Source organism: Thunnus maccoyii, chromosome 23 (assembly GCF_910596095.1).
Source record: "Thunnus maccoyii chromosome 23, fThuMac1.1, whole genome shotgun sequence".
Lineage (NCBI taxonomy): Eukaryota > Metazoa > Chordata > Actinopteri > Scombriformes > Scombridae > Thunnus > Thunnus maccoyii.
Genome location: NC_056555.1, coordinates 5,167,283 through 5,192,561, shown reverse-complemented (window position 1 = coordinate 5,192,561; position 25,279 = coordinate 5,167,283). Strand labels below are relative to the sequence as shown.

At 40.9% G+C, this 25,279-nt stretch overlaps 1 protein-coding gene across 1 annotated transcript in view; it reads right to left on the bottom strand.

The window, feature by feature from the left end:
* Positions 1-18,160, bottom strand: part of zdhhc17 (zinc finger DHHC-type palmitoyltransferase 17) — a 34,851-nt gene extending 16,691 nt beyond the window's left edge. The window contains exons 1-6 of the mRNA XM_042403404.1: positions 18,033-18,160; positions 5,848-5,951; positions 5,122-5,244; positions 3,030-3,107; positions 1,063-1,207; positions 590-654 (exon numbers count right to left, since the gene is read on the bottom strand). Coding sequence (XP_042259338.1) covers positions 590-654; positions 1,063-1,207; positions 3,030-3,107; positions 5,122-5,244; positions 5,848-5,951; positions 18,033-18,095 — 578 coding nt within the window. The 5' untranslated portion in view covers positions 18,096-18,160. The remainder of the gene's footprint in view (positions 1-589; positions 655-1,062; positions 1,208-3,029; positions 3,108-5,121; positions 5,245-5,847; positions 5,952-18,032) is intronic.
* Between the last annotated feature and the right edge of the window lie 7,119 nt (positions 18,161-25,279).

Sequence of the window (25,279 nt, the reverse complement as noted above, 5' to 3'; positions counted from 1 at the left end):
ACTTATTAACTGTATCAATCAATCAATACATACAAACTCTGCCCATAGAAGCAGACGGCTGCTTCCGCTCATGATAATGTTTAAGAGGAGCAGAAGTGACTCTACAGCTGACACATCGCTTTGAATTCCACCATATTTCTCTTTTGGTTGTTGCCTTGGCAACGTGTGTCCATGAACTTGGGGGCACGGAGCTTCTAAGGGGCACAAAGGGAGGGGTGTATTTGTTTGGGTGTCAAGTTCAAATATTAATTATCTTTCTCCAGAATGACTGACTCCACATTTAATCACGCTACAACTCTATTTTCAGCTGCATGTGTCATAATTACCCCTCATGGATCAATAAACTAAATTACTAAATTATAAATAGAATTGATCCTCCAGAAAACTGCTAATCTGGGAATATCATGATGAAGCTGAGCAGCAATACTGGGAGTTGTTTCCCTGTGTTTGATAAATGACGACTCATTTATACATGAGAAAGCTACATATGTGTGTGACTGCAGTCAGCAGAAACCTGCTCTAGCTTGTATATGAGCTTCAGTGAACTTCTGCGCAATATTCCAGTTTTTTCCACTGTAATCGTACACACCTGTGTGTCCTGTAAGCCGCCCACATCAGAGGAGTCATGCCATTCTGATCCATCATGTCCACATCCTGTCATTCAGGAAAGATACAGTTAAAAAAACAAAACAACTGAAGGAGCACTAGAGAAGAGGGGGAAAGAGGAAAAGAAGCAATATGGCTCCCCCTGATGGAGAGAACTGGTACAAAATGATTTCAAAACAGATGTGAGCCCAAGTGGTTTACAAAGCCCAAGTGACACAGACACAAACAGGAACAAGAGGTCATAAAACATTGGAAGGAAATCCTTGTTTTGAGTGAAGAACTTGGTGAAAACTATTTCAGCAATTACCACCACTTAAAATATCTCTGTGGACCACAGGAATTCAGCACATTTGCCGATGTGAAAATGAACATTTAATCCGTTTTAAAATTATTTTCTCCTGTTCTTGACAAATAAAATGAAGCACCAACACGCCCTGCAGTGTCAGTCTTTCCTACCTGTCCTTTGGCAATAAGGTAGGCCACGATGGAGGTGTGGCCGAACTGGGCGGCCAGGTGGACGCAGCTGCAGCCCTCGCCGTCGATCAAAGACGGGTCTGCGCCGTATTTCATGAGCTGCACCACCATGGATAGATGGCCTTGTCTGGCAGAAACACAAAGACAAACAGATCAAACATCAGTTTACTAGAGTTATGGGAACTTGCCTTGACTTCTTACTCTGACGTTTTATCTCCTCACTGCTCCGCCTCAAAAACTGAATAATGTTTCTTTTGCTTCAGTTTCATTAATTCTGTTCCAGAAAATAGCAAGTAACATGAAGGGATAAATAACTACAGTCTTTAAGAGGTTTGGGGTGAAGAAGGCCAAAGCTATTCTTGTTTGATCACCCACTTAAGAAGCTGAGTGGGTGACCGAAGTCAATAGTCCAAAGAGTTCAGAGTCTCATATATTCCCACCGCTGTTAAACTGCTATATTTGCACATGAAATGATGTATGCTGGTGTAACTCCCTGCCAGCGCTCATCATTTGATATTTGTCTCCATGGTGAAGCTGGTGATTTGTTACATACTTTTATTGCATACAGTATATTGGGTTTATGAAATTTATGTTTATTACAAAGCTTGTCTGCAATGCAAACTTCCCCCTACAGAACAATAAGGATGTGAAACGAAATCCGTCAAAATGATAGAAATCCCTTTTTTTTTAATGGTTTTATTTCATTGCCTAAATACTTTCACTGCACAAAAACGTGACCAAGCCTCTAACACCCTGCACTCAGCTTCACCGCTCTGTGTGAATGGCTGAGGTCATACAGTAAGAGGCTGGGGGTTTTTAAAGGTCACTGGCAGGTGGAGGTTGGGTAAGACTGAGCGCCTGTGTAGCGGCAATGGTGTGCATGCCTGTTGTCAAACCTATCAATAATTCAGGAACAGAGAGCTTTATCCCCCCCCCCCACTGTCTGCTTAGGAGAAGGCGGGGTGGGTGGATCTCATATGACCTGTCCCTTCCCACCACTTTATAGCATAACTGAGTGATCGAACAAACGGGAAGGAGGCGATAAAAAGGTCTTCAAACAATCAAATCATGTTGAGATGGAGGGTCAACTCATAAAACAAGAGTGTTTGCAAGCAGAATAGTAAAATAGCAATAAAAGCCGTCTGGTAATAAGTTCATAAATGTATGTTTGTAGGAGTGATTTAAAACGAGACACTGAGGATGCCGGGCTGATCCTCTTGGGCAGCTTGTTTGGTGCTTCAATGACCAGGTGGACATTTCATTTTTCAGCCTGGATTTTGGCACAACTGAGGTTGCCCTGCTTGATAAATCTCATGGCTAAAATCGGTGTCAGTTAAAAGCCTTGCTGCTACTTTCTGTAATAACTACAGAAAGAAGTTTGGAGGAAGAATAAGAAGAAACATTGAAATGTAGTAGTCTGAGCAAGATGCGACACAACGACATACGAGGAAATCTGGAGCCATTTGTTGAGCGGATCAGTTAGAAATAATGCAGGGAGGAACAGTACAAGCAGAAACAGCCACAGTGATGATGATGTTTGATGAAGAGCAGCAGAGGACCAACACACTTCCGACAGGTAAACTACTTTGCTATGCTGTGCGATGGAAAAACACTCGCAGCGTGCCAGCTCGACTTGAAGCATGGCTCAGCTCGACTACCTCTAAAACAATGTGAAAATGCTATAGTGTTAGCAGAGCAGTGACATCAGTGCGGGCTTAAAGTAGAAAAAACATTGGAAACCGAGTGTTCAGAGCCGGCGCTTTTCGCTCACAGTGATTACGTCATACATATGTTACATACATACGTTTACCGCATTATTTGACGCTTAATATGAACATCCAACATTAGAACATTATGTTCAGTATATAACTGAAAATAAGGAAAAACATAATAGGTCCCCTTTAAGGCTCGGTGGATGAAATGTGTGGCAGATATGTTATCTGAGTTACCTGGTGGCCCAATGCAGAGGTGTAGAGTTGAGGTCTCCTCCCAGTTGGTCAACTATGGCTCCCTTTGATATGTAGTACCTGTACATACAAAACACAAGAATCAGGTGAAAGTTAATACTGCATCTACCCAATAATTTGACCTCTTCCTGGGGGGCGGCTGTGGCTCAGAGGTAGAGCGGGTCGTCCACTAATCGGAGGATCAGCGGTTCGATGTCCGGCTCCTCTGGTCCACATGTCAAAGTGTCTTTGAGCAAGATGCTAAACCTCAAATTGCTCCTGAATGCTGTGCAATCAGTGTGTGAGTGTGTGTGTGTATAAGGATTATAAACTGCTCCTGAGAAGCAGGTTGGCACCTTGCATGGCAGCGTCTGCTATCAGTGTGTGAATGGGTGAATGTTGGCATGTAGCGTAAAGAGCTTTGAGTTGTCAGAAGACTAGAAAGGCGCTATATAAATGCAGGCCATTCACCATTTTTGTTAGTCTAATCTAGGTATGGGCAGTATTACTGATACAAACTACAATGGAGACACTGTTGGCTGTTCTTATGATAAGAAAAAGAAAGCAGTAAAAGTATGTTACATATGTCATGATGTTGAGACCGAGCTTGTTGGGTACACATTAAGTATGTAACACCAAGCCACAAACATTTTCCACAAAGCAACATCCCCAATTTGGACTGCAGCTGTCGATAAAAGTGGAGCAACACACACACACACACACACACACACACACACACACACACACACACACACACACACACACACACACACACACACACACACACACACACGGTCAACTGTGCAGTATTCATAGTATATTGATGATATTGTAACTTTAACCCCTGACAATAAATGATTCATATCCAGGAGTCTTGTACTGCATTTAAATCTCATTCTTTAAAATAAACATCAGTTTTCTTTGAAATGTATCTGTTGGCTTTACTTTAGTTGTCAATGTTACTCACTTCGAAATACAGTATGTATTGGATCTTATTTGGAGCTAAACACTTTATATAGACTCACTTGACAGTTAATTAGGTACACCTAGCTAAAACAGTACCTCCTATTTAGCATGTATAAGCAGTATATAAAGATTTAAACGGTTTATAACACACTATCATGTTGTTGTCAGTGGATATAAAGACATTTTAAGTGTTTCTTAATATGCAGAATTTGTCAGGAATTATAACTTCTCCTCTGAAGACACATTTTATATGATATGTTTTACTTTATTGTCATTCATTATCTGTTTATACACCAGCCTCCACTTATGGAGTCATTATACTGCTCATAACACTCCCTTATATAAAAAAAACAAAACAAACGTTGCTCACTTCTCTGCTGAAAACTACTTGGCAGCTTCATTATGGCCGTCACCCTCGGAGCAAAAGCCTCTCACGCTGCTTTTTGTTGAAGTGCTGCCCGGCAAAATGCTCTCCCTCTGCCTGGGGACCTCCCAGCCCCGCAGCCGGTAGTGAAGCTGAAGCCGGAGGCGTTGGCCGGCGCCACTTTAACACCGACTCTACCCGCCAACGGACACTTCAGCCGGGTTTGAAATAACTCATTTTGTGCTAACAGCAAATTATCCATGAGTCCCGTTTGTGTGGGAAAAAAACATCTCTCAGTACATAACCGAAAACAATTCAAACGCACAACAATCTACAGCCTCCAAAATAACTGTTGACTTGAATTATGACTCATCGACTTGTCTCGCAGGAAACAACTTTACCAACTTCACGCAGTAATTAAAGAAAAGTACAAGAGGTGCTAGAGAGGGTCAGATACGGAGGAGAATGTTTCTATTGTCTTTTTCTGTATACATCTGTGCCATCAGACAGTTAATTGCTCCATCTATGTTAAACCTTTATTCCATCATGTAAGTGGGTGCTTAGATGCAGGGCAACTGTTTTTCTCTAACGAGGGTAACGAGCTCATGGAAAAGGGTTACTTGGCAGCAGTGACGTGAAGCAGAAAGGCTCCTGCTTCACATTTCACAATCTCACACCTCAGAGCAACCAGTCATACAATTCAAACTTGCAACCGTGCGACCACGAGTCCCTGCTTCGTATAAAACATAATCAGAGGTGACTCACTTGACCAAGTCTATCCTGTTGTTGATGGCGGCCCAGTGGAGAAGCGTTACGTTTTCTTTGTCTGGCTGCCGAACATCGAAGCCCGCCTCCACCAGCTCCCTGCAGCGCTCGAAGATGCCGTACCTGAGGAGAGAGGTGGAGAGAGAGAGCTTAAAGTCTGCTCACACACAAATACGTGTGCAAACATACAGGAAACCACAGGGTTAACACACACACACACACAGAAAGCAACACAACACATGAACAGATACTCCGTCCAAACACGACGCCTACACTGTGGCAAAACTCGACAATCTTTGAGTGGATATTCCCAACATCAAATCAAAAAAAAATGTGAATAAAAATCTGTTTTTGTCTGATATAACAGCTCAGACACAGCTTCAGTTGTCTTATCAGGAGGACATGTCTCCTCTTACCTCCTGTAAATTCTCTCATCACTTTCTGAGCTTGTGAATTACTGGTTTGGCATGTGCCGAATCAGAAAACCACAGCTGAAAACATGTTGGCGTAAGTTGCGGATTTAAAATTTGTGGTGTGTTGATAACACATAAACAAACAAGTAGACCCCCCCCTCCCCCCCTCCAGTAATGATGCAGGCCAATCAGTAACCAGTAAAGCATGTCCACCTCCCTATGACCAAACAGTGTGATGAAGCGAATACGTGCATTGTTTCCTGATGTTTGGTTCAAATGTCAGCACACACACACACACACATTATCCACTCACTGTGTGGCTTTGACAATGTCCCAGGTGCTGTAGTCGTCCACATGGTTTTTACGGCTGACATTCTCGCTGTAGCCGTGGTTGTAATGACTCTGGGGTTTGATTTCCTGAAAAGAAAGAGAGACAGAGACACAAAGAGAAATAAGAGTAGTCATACTACTTTATTATATCTCCAGCATTATCTTGGAACATACTGTAGTAACACGTCACAGGCAGGTGTGATTGACAGTGATTTCTAAACTTAATTTATAATACATGATAAAGATGGGAACAAGCTTCTATTGCAGTATATGTCATTTTCTATCATAGTATTGATCACAATATAGTGAATTTTAGATGTTTACTATCTGACATTTAGCACTTAAATCAAGGCAGTAGGTACCATGGTATAAACAGTATGACAAAATCTATGAGTAGACTCAGTTAGGCTGTAACTAACGATTATTTTCATTATCAATTAATCTGTCAATTATTTTCTCGATTATAAAATGTCAAAAATGCTGAAAAAAAATCAGCTGACCAAAGCCCAAGATGCAACCTCAAACATCTTGTTTTGTTGCAACAAACAATCCACAAGACTCAAATGATTAATTGGTTATCAAAATAGTTGGCGATTCATTTTCTGATTACTAACTTATCAATTGACTAATTCTTGCAGCTCTAGACTAATTTATATCACCTCATGAGGTAAAAGGACAAAAGGTATTTTCTGCATGTGACTGACATCAAACTTCCAATATCAAGAAGAGCAAGAGGTGCAACTGTCAAGTGCATCAAGGGTATGATGGGAAATGAAGTTCTATGCAATCCCTGCAATATGTCAACACCTGCTGCTCTAATCGATATTGTTTATTAATAATAGATCAAACCACAATGTGTATGTGAAAGGTGTCACTTGCATCATCATTAGCATCCTTCCAGCTGCATCAGTCAGCGGCTTTCAGCAAAAAAGCTTTGATAAAGCATGTTAGCAACTAGCTGGTGAACATAGTGGCGCATTTAGCAGATAAAGAACAGATTCTTTCCTCAGGAGTTGATGGAGAGTGAATATTAAACTTGCATACACTCATCAGGTGGACACAAACACAACCCCAAATGAATGTGAGTGTTGCTCCGTGTCTGCTTGATACATAAATAGGAAATTGTTTACCAATGCGTTGCCTATGATGATGGAACTGAGCCATCATTGCTTGTGCTTTCCCTGCTATGACAAGTCAAAATGTGAAAAAGGCCTATAAATCAGATTCACCGCAGAGAAACTGTGCTCTGATGCTCAAAAGATTTATGCCAGAAAGTAAAATAATGACATGTTTAATACAAGATAGACGGCCTTTGATGGGGTAGAAGACTGGTGATGGGTGGCATGATATTTTTTCAGCTTCCATGAAAAAACTTCTGGAAATCACTGAACTATAGGATAGAGCTCCTGGTGACGGCAGACACACAGCGCCTCGCTCAAGGACACTTAAGCGTTCACCTCAATAAGTGATCACAGTAATAAAAGAGAGGGAAATAAAGGCAGCAGGAGACATACAAAGACAGGCTTGTTGGGTCCTGCAGCTGAAGATCTAATCTGTCACACAGATGTGGCTGTTGTGCTACTTCTCACATTCAATTAGCCTCCATGGTAACGCCGCGGAAACCACAATTAGCCTCCATCGCCTGGAAACAAGGGCTACGTCTGGTAAACACAGAGCATCCACATTGCCCTCCGCCACTGATGTTAAACCAGGTTATGTCTCTTCTTATTTACATGCACAAACAAAACAACAACTGTATTTCTTTCTATTTATTAAAACACATCAAAATTTAGAGGAACACACAAAAATCACAATTTTTCTATCACATTTAGAGCCACAACTATGCTCAAACTGACATCAACCTTGACATTAAAATATAAGGTATCTCAACAACATTACCACTTTAAAAACTCTTTTGTTTTGTTTAATTTGCAGGCAGGCATTCAAGCCTGTTTGGCTGAGCTGCTGCTTGCATGCATACAGTGATGAGGAATAATGAGGCAGCCCCTGGGGGAGGGGGGGGGCATGGCAGGATTGTGCAGAGCTGGTGGGTAGCCTGGGGCGAGAGCTCAGGGCAACAGACACCTCGAGCTGTTACCATCTCGCCATTGAGTTTAGCTCTGGCTTCCCTACAGAGCCGGGGGAGGGGGGGGGGGGGCTGAGCCAGCGTTTCTGCCACTGTGGGGAATGGTGGCAGTGAAATGAGATGGAGATGGTGCATGGGAGAATTAATACAGCTTTTGTTTTACAATTGAATACAAAATGAATTGTTAGGGCTCAACGACCAATTGAGCTCATATTTATTAAGAAATTACATTAGTGGAATACTCAGGGATGGAAATAATGAATAATGTTCATTCTCTTTGCTGTAACAAAGTCATTTTTTGTGTACCATTTTTACCATGTTTTAGCCATGCTAGCAGCAGCATAGCAGCAGCATGCTAGTTTTAGCCATGCTAGCAGCATGGCTCTAAGAATGACAATGTTGGTCTGTCAGTCTTGTCTGTCAATCCAACACTTTGGTTCAGAGTTAAAGATCTCAACAACCACTGGACGGATTGCCATGGAATTTTTGTACACACACACATATATTACTGGTCTCTGGAGGATAATTCCTATTGATTTTGGTGACTTTTTCTCCAGTGCCACCATGAGGTTAACATTTGTGGTTCAGAATGAAATATCTTGACAACTATTTGATGGGTTGCCATGAAACAGCAGGGTTCAACACAACTCACAACCTGACGGCCTGCTTGGGACCAGTAAACCTTTAAGAGTCTACGAAAAAGAAAGAGGGGCTTTCTACTTAAGTGGAAGCAACGATACTCCTGGGTGGAAAACGGCGACTGTGGTATGTTTTGTACGGTTTGCCAGCTAACTCGCTAGCCGGTAAGCATCCTCACTGCATAGTTATGTGCATATCTTCTGCGTGACTATGACAGCAGCAGACACACAGCTTCCTGTGTAAGTATTCATCACCAAGACTTTAAACCTGAAGTAACTAACCTGAGGTTTAACCCAGAGTGAACACAAACAAATGCCATTATGTTCATTTCTGCAGATCTCTCAGCATTTGTTAATATTGATGACTTCAGTTTTTGGATGGATTGCCATGAAATTTGGTAAAAAAAAAGCTTAATTTTACTGAAAAGATGAGTTTGCATGTGATTGAAAACAGGGAATACTAACATATCTGTGGAAGATGCTGTTATAACAGTGCAAACATATCAATGCAACTGTAACATGACCACAATAATACAAAAGATAAGGAGAGCAGAATGTGAAGACCAGCAAAGCAGGGGTTTTATTTTAGAGAGTAAACTACACTGAGGGGGAGGGTGTGATAGAGGACATATGAAGGTGAGCAGCTCTTATTTTTATTCCTGTATATTTCATGTGTGGAAGCTACTACCAGGAGGTGTTTGTACTCTTCAGTGCCAAGTTTTAGTCATTTACAAAACCGTACGATCCCGTTTCAACTACCCCATGTGCTATTCTGGCTAATTTAGCTGCCAGAGAGAGAAAAAAAAAAAAGAGGGGGGTGGGTGAGAGTCCCTCAGTTATGATCGTGACTGTGCTGAGTTTTTCCCTACAACAGGCAGACAAACAGAAGCCAAGGAATATTCTAACTCAAAACCTCTTCCCTCATATGGATATTCAATCGAGGCAAATTCTGGGAAAGAGGGGAAACTGCTTTCCTGTCAGTCGAGGAACGGAGGGGGGAAAAGAGGGCTCGGCTGTAAAAACCTCAGACACCAGATGTTAAATCACTTTCTCCGTCTCAGCCTTCCATGGAGATAACCTCTGACCTCAGCCTTGCTCTCTCTCTCTCTATCTTCACTCCTTCCTGCCATCTAAAAAGCTGATGATGATGATGAAGCATTTGTAACTATAATGATAATTGCAGCTTGTGCATTCTTCTCCTTGTAATTATGTACCCGCTGGTGATGCTTACAACAACTAAGGAGGCGGCAGTGAAGATATTATTCCTTAAACATATGATCTGGTTTACACCAGCCATTGATTTTAGGTTGGGATGTGTTCAGTGAAGCAGCAGGCTTGGCTTTTGTCAATGGAGCTGGTCAGTGGGACATATGGCAGCCAGTCCTCAGGGGGCGTTGAGTACACATGCCTTGAGCTAGAAATGTTAGGCAGCACCACTTGTGAAAATGTTTATTAGGTTAATGTAGCACCAACAGAAGTAATAATAGTAGCAGCAACAGTACAATAAGGTTTGCCAGACATTAGATTAGAAAAAAACAAAACAAATCTAAATGATTCTCTCTGCTGCATCTACACCAGCGCTTTTACACTGTCATTGTGTTATTCCTCTCGCTAGCTGGAGCCACAGCTCACAGCCTGATTCAATCTGATATGAGATCCATTCGGAGGGACTAATTCAATACTGGAACCGCAGTTTGCATCCGTGGATGAGATGGACACAGAGGCTAACACACTTTTCTTAAATAAAGGGAGGTAATAGGAATGCTCAGAGGAAAAAGATGATGCCTTTTCCATATCGTGCTACAAGTTGAAGGATCAAATCGAAGTCACTGAGCGGGTCTCATACCTTTATGTTCCTGTTATGCAAGAACATTCATTTGCATTTTTCAAATGAGACTGGAAGACATTTATTACCTTTCTAGGCTTGTCACGATTCTTCAAATCCACAATTTGTATTGACTTTCGGTTTTAAGGTCACAATTCGATTCGATTTAAACATTTTTTTCCAGCACTGACGGCTATACCATTGTTAGACTACTGAGTCTTGATTTGTAAATATCAACAGATCATTGGTTTCATGCCCTGACAACCATCATTTACATTTTCAAATTCTTTTTTAAAAGGGATACATGGTATCAAGTGTGATATAACCGCCATATTTTTTTGGGAATGCACCACACTACAGCCATATGGTCAAATTTAAATAATTATTTTATGTAATAATAATAACTTATTTCACCAGTCGACTGGGAACAAACTGTTAAACACAAAAACAAAAAGAAGAGCCACTAGATGGCAGAAAGATACTTTACAACAACGCCTGCAAGAAGCTTTCTGAAAGTCAGGAAACTAAGTTGAAGTTCAAGTGTTGCAATTTCAACACTCACTTTTTTGTCCTCCAAGGAGTACATGTGCTCCTTAATGAAAAAAAATTTAGGAGCACACAAAGAAATTTAGGAGCAGAGTGAAAAATGTTCAAGTAACACAGAGTTTATGAAGTCAGAAATGGGTCAACTTCTCTGCGGTTTATCTTTCACACTAATGTAAGTCATTTCTGTGTCTTACTGTCTTTCGCCCACCGCCAGCTATCACCTGCTGCTGTTCCTGCTGTGTGTGGGAGTGCTCAGGTCTTTGTCGAACAGACTCAAATTTAAATACACTGAGAGCGGAATGATGCAAGATCTGTATTCTGAATGAACAGCATTTCTCCGAGGGGAGTATCTATGAGAGAACAGGAACTGAACTATCATTCACCTTTTTGTGTTGGACCGCAGTCAAGAAGTGAATTCATTAATCAGGAACAGTCTTAATTGTGTGTTTTAAACTACACACAACTAGATAGACCACTCAGAATTGGTTCAGCTACTTTGGCTTACCACTACCAGAGCACTAGTACCCCCCCCCCCCCCCCCCCCCCGCCTCCTTACTGAGGCTTAGAACAGCCTGGTGATGGTCAGATGGACGGCGATTGTAGATGCTGTCAGACTGTGTGTCCACGCTGGAAATACAGACAGTCCGCTGGAGCTTTGTCAGTCACTAGAAGCACATTCATGTCCCTTTGTAAACGTTTCTGTGTGGTAGCCGTGTTGTAGCTGAGCTAGCAGCTCTACTATGAGAGGCTCTTCAGTGTGTCTGTGGGGGGAGTGTCAGTAGCCGTAGCCCTGCTGTTCATCATGTCGACGTTATCGTCGTCAGCCCTAAATATCTTGTTACGCTCTGAATATATCACGGTTAGTTATCGGCGGGTCATGTGCTGTGTTTACTGCCACACACAATGCACAGAGTGGCCTCTCTGTTGTCTCTTATCTGGCTTGCTAAAGCTAGCAGCAGCTCTGTGTGAGAGGCATAAACTGAAGCTACAGTTAGTGTGCTGATATTTATACCTGGCGCCATTTCTTTTCTGTGAAACAAATGTAGGGTTAATAAAGAATATCTGACTATTAAATACTAGCTTTGGAATGATTGACAGGAAGGGGGGAAAAGATTACGGTAGGTTATAATCTTTACTCGCACACTGTGCTTGTAAGTTATTTTTCTGGTTCACATGTCTGTTTTCAGGGGCAAATGCAAGTGAAATACTCGCACTGTAGAGCCCTGGTCCAGCCTGGAGGACGGCTCATTTTGGTGAAAAGTAGGTTGTAGCTCATTGTCTACGTTTCTACGGTAGTAAAAAGGCGTTGTTTGTGATTTAATAATGTTTCACTTATAAGTTATTGATCCAGGAAGTCTGAATCTGTCAATATATTTCCAACTTTACCAAAGTGTGTAGCATAGCCTATAAACTGTAGTTTTTCTATCAATGATGCGTTCATTGTTTACATAACTCACAGGGAAGCAAAACGTTGCCACGCTAGTGACTCCCGGGGAAGCAGGAGCATTATCCAGTTCTGTTGTTTCTCAATCATCTCTGGTCCTGTTTACACCTGGTATTAACATCTGTCTCGGGACAGCTCTAAATACAGATGTAAACACACCTAAGACAGATTGAGGCTGGATTGAGATCCGATCAGTCAGATCACATTCGGAGGTAGCCACATTCATTTAGCAGTGTAAACGCAATGCATCCTGGGCCACACTGACGGAGCGCCTACTCAGCTCACGTCTTCTATGTTCCAGCAGACTTGGCAGTGAATTGCATTGCTGCCTCATTGTCCAAAGCTATTCAACTTGTTTGATAACAGGATAAACACGTTAACTTGTTTTTCATGTGAATTAAAAACGTAATCCACCTCCCGTTTTTTCCTGTTTTTCCTGTTCCCCTAACCGGTTTCCCTCTTCAAATCAACAATTAGAATAGTAGCTAAGCCAAAACCAGACACTAACTTGTTTGTCGCTTGTCTGTCTTAAAAAAATATTTCAGAAGAACGACAGTTTTTAGTTTTGCTGTGCTGCTCGACATGATGAGCTCAGGATTTATCAGGACGACTGCTTTACTCCAAACAGTATGAACCTGGACTGTGTGTATGTAACAGCTGACCTATTGGATGTGTAGAAGAAAACAGAACATTATTAACATTAGATCCTGACCGATCCTGTCGGCCTGTCGGAGATTTAAATAATCAATGAAGTTATGCTGCTGTGTCTGGTGCGTAAATGCGCACAGCTTCTCTCAATGGAGAGATGCAGCTGCGGGGAGATCGCTGCATATAACTCTCTCTCTCTCTCTCTCTCTCGCGGACACCCGGTTCTCTCGCCGGTTAATAATGAATGAATTTGGTCTTTGAGAATGGAAATGATGTCTGTGTTTATTTGCATGTAGAGCGGGGAAGTGAGATCCGATCACAAGTGGTCACTCAAGACGCATGTTAATACAAGGTGTAAACAGACGTACTTAAAGCTGTCCGCTTGTGATCGGATCACCCGACACGGATGTTAATACCAGGTGTAAACATGGCCTCTGACTCCGGCAGTGGTCATGGTGTCCTGAAAAGTAATACAGATGCAGGCTACTAGTAAGCTGCGTCATCTTTGAAGTGATTTGTTTTTTGTTGTTTTTTTTGGATGCGCACCAGACCTGCGAGAGGCCGGGTGGAAAGAAAAAAAAATAATGGGGAGAATCACAGATCCTGCTTTTGATTTTGAAGGTCGAAATGGAATGCTCATTCTGATCAATTTTTGATTTAGACTCCAAATCCTGACACCCCTATCCCTTACATTCCTCGAGAGAGGAAAACATTTGCATTAGATAAGTGCACGGCCTGTCTGACTGTGCGACTGAAGTTTAGATGCTCTAATTCAGGTGCCTCATGCACTCGGCCTCTCTCTGCTCTCACTACAGTCTACGAGATGACCCAGATTCCGAGCAGCACCCTGCCCAAACGACAGGCAACTTTGAGCCAAGCCTGTATTGACATACAGGAAAATAAAGTAAATTCAGGATGAAGCTACTACTGTCAGACGGATTCCTTCGATATGACAGGTAGATGTGCAGCCAAAAGGTCGGCTATGAACGTTCCTGTGCGATGATTTGAAAAAGCTGGAGGCTTCGGCACTTTTGAATCCATTGCAAACAGTTTATCTGCAAGAATGGAGGTGAAACGACCGTTGGACGAAGCACGATTCACAAATATGGTCTTGTTTATAAAGGTGCTAACAAAATGTATTGTAATATATTGCTTCTGTGATGCACAATTTAAGTTTTAATAGATTGCAATAGATGAGAGTATTGACTGCCACTCCTGCACATCAGAGGTCAGTGCAGTGCCAGTAAGAACATTGCCTCTCTGAATCTCTGCCACCAGTGTCTGTGTGTGTGTGTGTATTAAAATTCAGCTGACAATGACCAGTCATCTGTCTGCTCCTCCTGTTTTTGTATATCTGTATATAACGTCAGGCACTGGCACAGCACTGAATCCAGACTGACAAAACTAAACTAAGTGGGTCTCTCTAAGCAGTGACATGTAGACAAACAAAGGAAAGAATCGCTAACAATTCATTGTGTCAAGGGAACAAAGAACAGGTGGGTTAAGACATTTCCGTTAATTAGGAGAACCCTCCCTCTTCTAAGCCTGAGCTTTCCCAAGTGTCAAAAGAGGAAATATCCTCTATCAGCCAGCTGATTGTGCCAGTCTAGGCCTGAGTGTTACAGCACCACAGAGAGGAAGTGTTTTATCAAGGATACAACAGGACAAGATAAGAGTAAAACAATGCTCTATTTAAATGTGTATACTGCTTGTGCATGTATGTCATTGTAACAACGCAGAAAGACTAATTACCTTGTGTCACAAAAGAACTGCAGATTTGCATTTCATCCATTTAGCAGAGGCTGTTTAGCTGTTAAGATGCGTATATGACAGATGTCTACTACACGTTATGCATGTTAAACTCACGTCGGCCCCCGTAGTATGAGACAGCTGTCACGGTTTGGAGCTGTAATTCCATACACTCTACTGCCACACCACAAAATTATAGAGAATTACACTGCTTCAGTTCTCTCAACACCATCACTCTCACTTGCTGGTCTCTCGTTACTTTTAGACAAGTCAGGTTGCAGGTTAAATAACATTTGTGTGTCAATAATAACATTAAAATTGAATGATCACTCTTATCATTGGTTTACCTAAGCCTTCATTCAACCTAGGTTGGGAGGGGTGTTAGTTGACACGTGCTGACCACCAACTGTGTCGCTTGTGAATGGTATTAAGTTTCACTACAGCAACTACAGCAGAAAAGGTGCCCATACTCCTAGAAAAGGGCTTCATCTCTAGTCATGATCAACAGACTTGATCAATAATGGGTTGGATGATAACGTTACAAACTACTGTCTTCCTTTGTGCAAAACAAAACTGACAAGATTACAGGATTAACATACTGGATGTGCCTTCACAGATGCATAGTTCATTTGACAGCATTTTCCCACTGTGGGGTCATGTATGAACAGGAAGTCAATACAATAATGGAAGCAGATCTATTTGTGGCTATTTGACTGTAACATAACAAGATGTAGCAACGTTACTGCTGATGTGGGATTAGGACTATTACGTTCGGCGCTTCCACTTTTTTGACCGCCAGCCAATGTGGCTTGTAGATTCAGATTAAGATTTCTTTACTGTCATTTCTCAACGCTCGCATCCACTGAAACGAAATGCACCCTCAGCATTTGACCAGTCCTATACACACACACACTAGGAGCAGAGGGCAGAGACAGTGCAACGCCTGGGGACTGACTCTGGTTCATTTTGCTAGTGTAAGTGGCACTGACAGGAGTATTAACCCTAACATACATGTCTTGGATGGTGGGAGGAAAACCGGAGCAGAAACCCACGCAAACACGGGGAGAACATGCAAACTCCACACAGAAAGGGACAACCGGGACTCGAACCCAGGACCTTCTTGCAGTGAGGCGACCACTAATCCACCGTCCACCATGTAGATTTGAAAGTTATTAACCACTCTGACCATACACTAGCCAAAACCAGATTATACATCACCACATCCATTTCACCAGGTACATTAACTCATCCGCCAGAATCTTAAGGACTGAATGAACAACAAAGATATTAATCATATGAACTGTAAATTGCCAGGATTAACATTCAGGCTTCCTTCAAACCAAAAACAGCCTTGAGTTATAAAACAAAGCAAGAAGCTGCGTTGGTGCGGGCGTGTTGTTTAAGGTACCAGTGAGAAAATGACATATGATCCAGGAAGTCCAGTTGGAGCAACAGATTAAAACAAGGCTTATCAGACGACAAAACACTGCACAGTGGTTTGCATGCTTGTGATTGGCCACAAAGTTGAATCTGACTCAACTTTAGCTGCAACGCAACGTGATGTTATCCAGCGAGGCACTGCGTTGGCATGCAATACATACAAGCACACATTCCTGATGGGTTACTTTGTATTGTGAACGCTGTATTCAACTGTTTGCCTTGTGACCGGTGTGACAAAAAGTTAAATTGTTGTTATCGTGATAACTTTCCAGAATGATTAAATCCTGTCTGTGAGTATTACAAACCATTATGCAGTGTTTTGCTGTCTGATAAACGCATTAATACGTTACTCCAACTAAATGACACGCACCCAACCATGCAGCCGCCTGCGCTGTTTGAACGCAGGGTTGTTTTGGGTCTGGACACGGCCTTACTGACCGAGCCTGCAGATGAGTTAGGCCATTTGGCAGGCTGGCTACAAACAAACAAGCAAAACAGTAAGGACACCTTGAGAGGAAAGCAAGCAAACTATCAATAAAACAACTACTGTACACAATAAATAGAGCTCTACCTGATGATTAGGTAACCTACCAGAGAGAGATACTATCAACTAATTATCTGCTGTGTTGAATATGCAAAACCTACCTAAATATACCACTACCCACAGCCATGGACAGACAATTCACTGGTGTAAACATGCAGGTACAGGCAGAGCCCTGCTTGAATGTTATGAGGATTAAAGAAAGAGGTAAATGTACAACGTCCAGTTTGTGATCAGCAAGGCTCAGAATCACCTGTATAAACTTCATCCCCATTTAAGTTTTGTCTGATAATGGTAGCTATGATGTTTACTATGACTTGGAAAAATATAGAGTGATCTGGGTTTAGAAGGGTTAAGAGCCTCAAGCTAGCAAAGCAAAGAGACGAATATTACATAAACAAGTGCGTGCCTGCCAGGTTACCTTGTACGATGTTGAAAACATACCGAATAGAAGTCGAAGTGGAGCTGTCATTTACTTCTGCAATTTCTATCATTTCGTACATCAGTATAGGATAGATATGATTTACATACAATTTGTGTCTATCAATCTTGACAGTATTTGTAATTCCAACATAACGACACATTCCCAAGATACAAGATAACCAAATGACTAATTGATATATATTGACAAGCCCAACTAAGAGGAATGAGATTGATATAGCTAGCTGTGTACAACTTGAGTACTAGCTATATACAAAGAACCAAATGTTTTCCAAAGACAACGTGGATTTTTAAAATTACATTCATGGCTGATAACATTAACTTATTGATACCTCTGATTAGACACAACGGTATTCATTTATTATACCTCTTTTGCACTTGACATCAATTTACATCACCGCAGCTACACCAGGCAGCACAGCCACTTTAGCTACAGGGCTAACGTCGTATGACTGTGAGGATTAACCATTAACGTTACTTTACCCCGGTTACAGACTTAACCACACTTATGTTACGATCTTGTTTACTAGCTGCACGTCGTCCCTGCCACGGAAAACAGCAGCTAGCTTCACATTAATACGAACATCTGGCTATGCAGCAGCAGGAGGAGGAGGAGGAGGAGGGCTAGCGTTAGCAGCTTTAGCATCGTTAGCTGCCTGCCACCCCCACCACCGGTGGTGTTGCAGGGGGCATCGGAGTTTCCAGAAAAAAGCACGGCGAAACCGCACGGCCATCCACAGACGGACGGGTGTGCCGCGTTTTGTGTGTGTTCGTGTGTCCGCCCGAAGGCGAGGAGTCCACGGAACATACCTCGGGATGGAGAATAGGGACGCAGCCAGCTTCTTTCTCATATTCCTCCATCGCGTCAGCCATCTTGGTGGTGGTGATGTTCGCTGAGCATTGTGGGAAACAGGAGGCTGTGCAGGGGGGGATAAAAACAGAGGAGGAGGAGAGCTGTCAGAACATCATCATCACCACTATGATCTTCTTCATCATCACCATCATCATCATATCCAGTGACCAGGGGGCTAATAATGCACAGCAAAAGAAATATAAAAACATTTTCAAATTGCAAATATTTCCTCTAAGGTTTTATGTAAGTGTGGCCTACTATGTATGACTATCTTGTTAGTTAAACTGGCTAAAGGAGTGCTTTCAAATCTTTATCAGGATTTCTTCTTCTTTCTATGTCATCAGTTCTGTTTTGTTTCCCCCATGACATCTTGTGAGTTAAAGGATAGGTTCACTGTTCTCCAAGTGTGTCTTAAAATAACAGGCAGGTATTCACATGAACACTGAAAGAGGTTTTTCTTGCTGTAATCATTCCTCCTGTTTATGCTGGCTGTTAAAAGATCCCTTTCAAAAGTTGATCTCAAGCTTATATGAGGCTTCGGCAGTCTGAGTTAGTTGTATCAATTGGATATCTGCCACATTCTTTTCACGGTCATCTTTTTAGCATCAAATTACCTCTGTGTTTCCTCGGACAGTGTTTCCTTGTTGAGCTGCGGTGGAAGCATAGCAACAAAAAGAGGGACTTTGACACTAAAAAGACTGTAATGTTGAAACATATCTACTTGATTTAACTCATTGGGACGCTGAAGATTCATAGTAGCTTCAGATAAATGTTTAAATCTATTTTTGCAGGAAGGAGGACTGTGGATTTTGGCCCTCGTCACTTAAATTGTAAGTGCATTATGAAGAGATCTTCTAATGGTCAGTAGTACAGGAGGAATGATTATGGCAATGTTCATTTGGGCACCAGACTCTTGTTTTAAGAGAGATTTGAAAAACTGTGAATGTGTCCTTTAACCTCGTAAAATAACAGGTTGCCCAAAAGCCTGTGTTATTATGTCTATTACAATCTATAGAGTCAGATAGATGCTTCTTTTTCATATTAAATGCCTTTTGTATCCTAAGCACAGGACTTGAGTGAGGTTTGCCAATACAACACTATCGAGTCATTATAAAAGATTACAACAAGACATGGATATCAGCATCCACCATGCCTTGATTAGCGGGGCCAGCCACTCATCATCAAGGGTCCAAGACCATCACAATCAGAGCTTCAAATCTCAACGAGAACATGAGTCCTCCCAGGTAAAATAGAAATTTTAATTAAAAAAGGACCACATCAGAGCAGGCAGTTGTAGTTGTTCATTTAACATAGGGTGTGCACTGCATTCAGGATAATTGTAGGAGACAGAGTGCATGGCTGACTGCAGGGGGAGGGGAGAAGGGGTCAACAGGGGCCTATAGAACAGTTTTGCCTCAGGGTTAGATTGTAAATTTGCTCAGAGCTAACTCAACCAGACAGGTTCTGCAGCAAACGGTAAATGTGTTGTCTTAAATCATCTGTTTGGAACATCACCAATTTTCATTTCATTCTGCCACAGCTCAAATTGTATTGGGTGCTTTTTACGAAAATGTGAGGAAGTGTGGTCACATTACCTTAACATATTAGTGTGGTGTGGCTGTGGGTGTGCCATTACATGTGTTGTCTGGTCTGGTACATGTGTTTCCTGTCTTGTGGGTTTGTAACCTCAAGCATAGACTGGCTACTATTGTAAAATTGTCTGGTTGTGATATGTTGTATTGTTAACTAGCCTTGATTCTGGTATGTCTTAACATACTCAGGTATATGGTAGAATTTGGTTTTGTAGGTGAAGAAATTCCACCACTTTAACCGTTGTTGCATCTACAACTTTGGAGCTTTGTCCAGCAGCTTTGGTAATAAGTGTTTATTCTATACACACCATCTTTTGATATCCGTCTCAAAGGTACAATATCATATCTTATCCATGCACCTATTACAGTATGTACCAGCTTTGTAATGCAGGTATTTTCTTGCAATTCACTTCACGCCTCTCCTGCTGGTTCAGTTGTCCTCAAGTGCAAAGGTTGCTGGGTGTGGGACTGAAGGTGGTAAGACGGATGGTAGTAGTGGTATAAATTAATGATATAATTCGGTAGCCATTTCGGTGTTATGGGGAAGATTTTGTGAAAAGTCAAAGGTTAAACTAAATTGTGAAATGTAACTTTCACTTTCTGTACAAGGTATTGTTTTTGACTAACTTTGGTTTTAATAAATTATATTTCTTAACCTTTATTTGTTCAGGGAATCTCATCGAGATCAAGATCTCTTTTGCAAGAGAGACCTGAAACAAGTTACACATACGCAGGAGCACAATAATACACTTCATTCACATCACAATCACAGACACACTACTGAAAACAACATTTTGAAGAGTATCAGCTAGTAAAACTTTAAAGTCCCTCAGGGGAACAAGTGTCTCTAACTTCAAGCTGTGTTGCAGTTCACTCCAGTAGTGCTTGAAGTTCCATAGTACCTGAAACAAGTCTGTCCCAGTTCAGAGTTAAAAGCAAACCTGCTCTGTGATCTGGTGTCATGGTTAGTAGCTCTGAGCTCAACTGAAGATGTTAAATAACTTGGCAACTTAGATAGCTAGGCCTTATAAATGAAGATACAGGTCTGCTGGACCTTTTCCTATAACTCACAGTGGTGAGTGTGATAACTGTCTGCTGTAATGAATCAATGGTGTCCAGGAATTTAAGGGTGGCGGCAGCAGCATAAGCATACAGGTTATCTCCATAATCCAATGTGGACAGTATGGTAAACTGTGTCATTTCTGTTTTGAAAAGAGACACAAGCTCTGTTCCAGTACAAAAATCCAATTTGAATTTTTAGTTTTTGAGCAACATGAGTTTTGTATGACAATGTGCTGTCTAACCAAAGTCCTAAGTATTTATAATGCTGTATTGTGTCAATTGGTTCTCCATTTAGAGCATGGAGAACTAAAAAGAGATACAAGAGATCTTTATGTAGATCTCTTGTATGGACTCCTTTCCTTGAGCCAGTCTGTAAAAATTTGCAGACTAATAGATTTACATCAGACAAGCTATCAAATTCTAATTTTCTTCTAATTCTAATTTCAGTAATTCGATTTTTCATCAACCCACCATTCATCAAACATCAGATGTATGCAGGCCTTATTGTCTCTTTCAAATCTGGAGTTGATTATACTATGTAGACTATATTAATACTCCTAGTATATACATATGTACATAGTGTGAGTGTCCTATGCACTGTATACTTGTACTGTATGCATAGCACAAATGGTGTACTATGTATGTGTTGGAGTTCAACCATTAACGGTTTTCAAAGGCCATTACTGATCATTTTTGACTGAAGCTGTCGGTAGCCATTATTTTGGGATAAAATTATCTTACATTTCTTTACATAAGATTTTCTTAAGTCAAGAAATCACAAAACATTTAAAGTTTTCTGCCCTGGCTATCAGGAGGAAAAAATACTGAGATGATCACAGGACAACAAAACCCTCCATAGAAATCCAGGCTGATAAAATTATCTTTGGTGAGACGGACGCTTCACAAGACAGGGCCAGGTCTAAGGTACAGTGGGTTTTTTTGAATGGAAAATTCATGCATTAAGAACAAAAATAAAAAGTAACAATTAAATGAACAAGAAATATGAAATAATTATGATCGGTTTGTTTATTTTTCTGGTTATTTGTGATTTTTCTTAACATTAGCACAAACAGACACGAACACACATTGAGCAAAAATGGCAAAAATTTATAATAGAATAAATTCAAAAGACAAAAGAAGGAAAAAAGAAAATAATGAATAAAAAACAAAATAAAATGATGCCAGGTTCTCCTGTGGTCATGATGAAACCTCCATGATTTCAGACATGGATGCCTGACTGGATATTGGACATTTAATAAGGCCCAAAACACCCTGTGCTGTTACTCCTTTGTGCCTCCAGATGTCCTCCATGTCCAGTCACATGTTTCTACAAAACCTGAAGCACCCACTGGGTGTCACCCTTTACACAAACATGCATGCAGCCTCCTCTCCTTCCAAACTGTAGTGATCCTTCACAGTTCATAACCCCACAGATTTCACATGCTTCAGAACTTATCACAGAATGAAAGATCTTCAGTAAATATTCAACATTATTATAATAAATGCACATCAGGATCCATTATAATAACTCTATAATGACACCAGAAACATGTAAGGGGTGGTATTCTTGTGATGTTATCTCATGGTTCATGACAATGACATCATAACTAATTTATCACGTGACACGTATGAGTCCATCACCTCTATCAAAGATTTGAAGTGTTCAGTTGGACTGCGGTTAAAGTGAAAGTACACTGGACTGATCACATGTTTGTGAGCTCCTGTCCAGCCTGCTGTTGAAGAATCAAGTTACTCAAATATAAGCCACAGACAGGATATTGGGTGCTTGACCTTCAAAATGAAGTCAGGGCCAGAGCATTTTTTATAAAAATGGCACCATATTACAAAATTACTACTAATACTACTATTATTACTACTAAGAAGAATAAGAAGAGTAAGAATAACAATGATAATTTAAAAAATTAAGTAATCAGCAGACCTTTATTCTGTCTTTCTTTGTAAATTACATGAAACTAAAATAACTCAAAAACTATAAAACTTTAGCACTTCCTGAAACCAGACAACTTCCACTTTGAGACAAATGAAATAACATCCTTTTCCCTGTTTCCTTTTCTTGCAGTTTTCCTATTTCATGTGCACACAAGACAATGAAAAATCACATTTTCATATAATTTTCAAATAATTAATTCTTTTTCATTAAAGAAAAGTTTCTAAAATTGATCTTTACTAAAACATACAGAGACTTAAATAAATACTAAATATTAACTGTCTTGATTGTAAAAGAAATTCAAGATGATAAAAATGTGTTGGCACAGTAGTTTTGTCTTTAATGATCTTCCATAAAACATGAAGCGCATCGAAGAGACAAAGAGAGTGAGTTCTCTCTCTCCAGAGTTTGTAGATTGAAGAGCTGTCGAGTCTCTGAGTCATCACACAGATGTCCTGAAGAGGAAAACAATCAATACAGAAAACCAGACAGAGATGTACACACCATGACCTCATCACACACACACACACACACACACACACACACACACACACACACACACACACACACACACACACAGTTAGGATATGATGTCATGTTTAAGATTAGTAATCAAGTCATTGATGAGTTTCCCTGGCAGTCACTTCTCTCTGTGTGTGTGCGTGATATTCTCCCATCTGCAGTCTGAAGCAAATTATTTTGTCTTTAGACATTTTAATTGTTACACTGAAGCTCTGTGACACTTTCTGCATCCCTTTGTGTAGATTTTCCTCTTCACATCGAGGTCAACTACAGAGCAGTGACCTCTGAACTTCATTATATTGTTCAAAGACACTAAAGCTGAGCAGACAGTCAATGCCTGGTCATCATGTCTGACTCTATACACATTACAGTTCCACATTTTCAAAACTCTTCACAGTGGACACAACAGTAACAATTATGGAATGTGACACATTTGCATTGTTTTCACACTGAAAGCATTCAGTGACTACAGCATTCAAATGTCCTAAATACTTTTTTTACTCAAACACAAACAAACAACAAAACTGTTGATCTGTGGATCTACAGCACTTTTTACACGTTTACATCCTCACTTCCAAACTCTTCAGTTTATGTTCAAACACTAACATGTTTTCATACGGACAGCAATCTGCCAAATCATAACCACACTGAAATACAACTATATTCAACCGCAAAACAAGACAAACTGTCAGAAATAAAGTCCACTGATAGCTTCCTACAGCATTTCTATGCCTCGTTCCTGTAGAATACACTGTAGTATGTTCTGTAGAGAGCTACACATCTGACTGTATTACACAATATACACTATCAACCATTGAAAAACAACATATTCACAATAAAAAGGTGATTTAACTTCACAGACTGCTATATAAAGATGTGCTGCCTGTTGTTGGTGTTTATTTCAGTGTGTCTGATTGACACATGAGTTGTTGTGTTCATGTTTGCTGGAAGGATTTGCTTTTGTGTGTAAAATGAGCTGCTGTGAAGATGTGGACTCAGTAATGAACCATGCATCTAACCACTCGTAAAAATAACTGCAATGAAGATGTTTTCATTTTGTGACAATTTGAAAACTGAAACTTGTGAAAATTGAGCCGAAGAAATTGTAAAACACTTAAGGAGAAATAAATTGTTTCTTTGCTATGTTTTATCATTTTAACTGCGGCATATTTCCAGTTTAGTAAATAATCAGCAAAAGACAACAGCTAAAATAATCCAGCAGTTTATTGAAGAGGATCTGAATGGCATCTTAGAGTGACTTTTGCAGGACGTGGCAGACTGAGACTATGAGCTGCTGAATTTTTTCTTGACAATAAGGTTTTGGCAAACGACATTGCATTAATCATTGCCAGGGAGTTCAAAGAATGGGCAGCAAGACCAGAGTCCAAACACAAGCACAAAGTGTGTTGGAAAGGATGGAACAGTGTGATAAGGATCTTGTTGAAGCTGCTGCGGTCTGACTTGTTTTTAGAGGCTGAGCTTTTGGCAAATGACATCCTGCAAACCATCGCCAGTGCGGTTAAGGAATAGGTAACACGTCCAGAGTGCATACACATGCGCAAAGTGTCTCTGAAAGGAGTCGGCAACATGATAACAAACTTTTTGAAGCACCTGGCCAAAGTGTTTATTCATTAAATCGTGGCCCAAGTGAAAGAAAAATTCCACCAAATTCTGAAGCTGAAAGCAGCCAGTCGATGGAGTCGCTCATCGATGGTGTCAACTCTCTGTTGGCATCTCTATTTGAGGATGAGGACAAACAGAAAGACGTTGTGGTGGTCATCAAAGAACTCATCGAAATGATATACTGCTACTCCTTCAGATGTAGAACTAGTTGTTGGGGTTATTTAGGGGGCGAGTAGCCTTCATCTTGAAGGGAAAAAGTGAACTGGGGTTAACTTTTTTCCTTCAACATGAACGCAGTAAAGAGCTTCAGCCCTGCCTCACATTCAGGTTACCTCCATGTGGGGCAGGACTTGGGGGTCTCAGGGTCACTTCAGTGGTCAACAGTGTTTCTTCACATCTAGAAGGCAAGGGTTCAAGTCCCAGTTGTGAGCCTTTCTGAGTCTGTGTGTTGTCTACT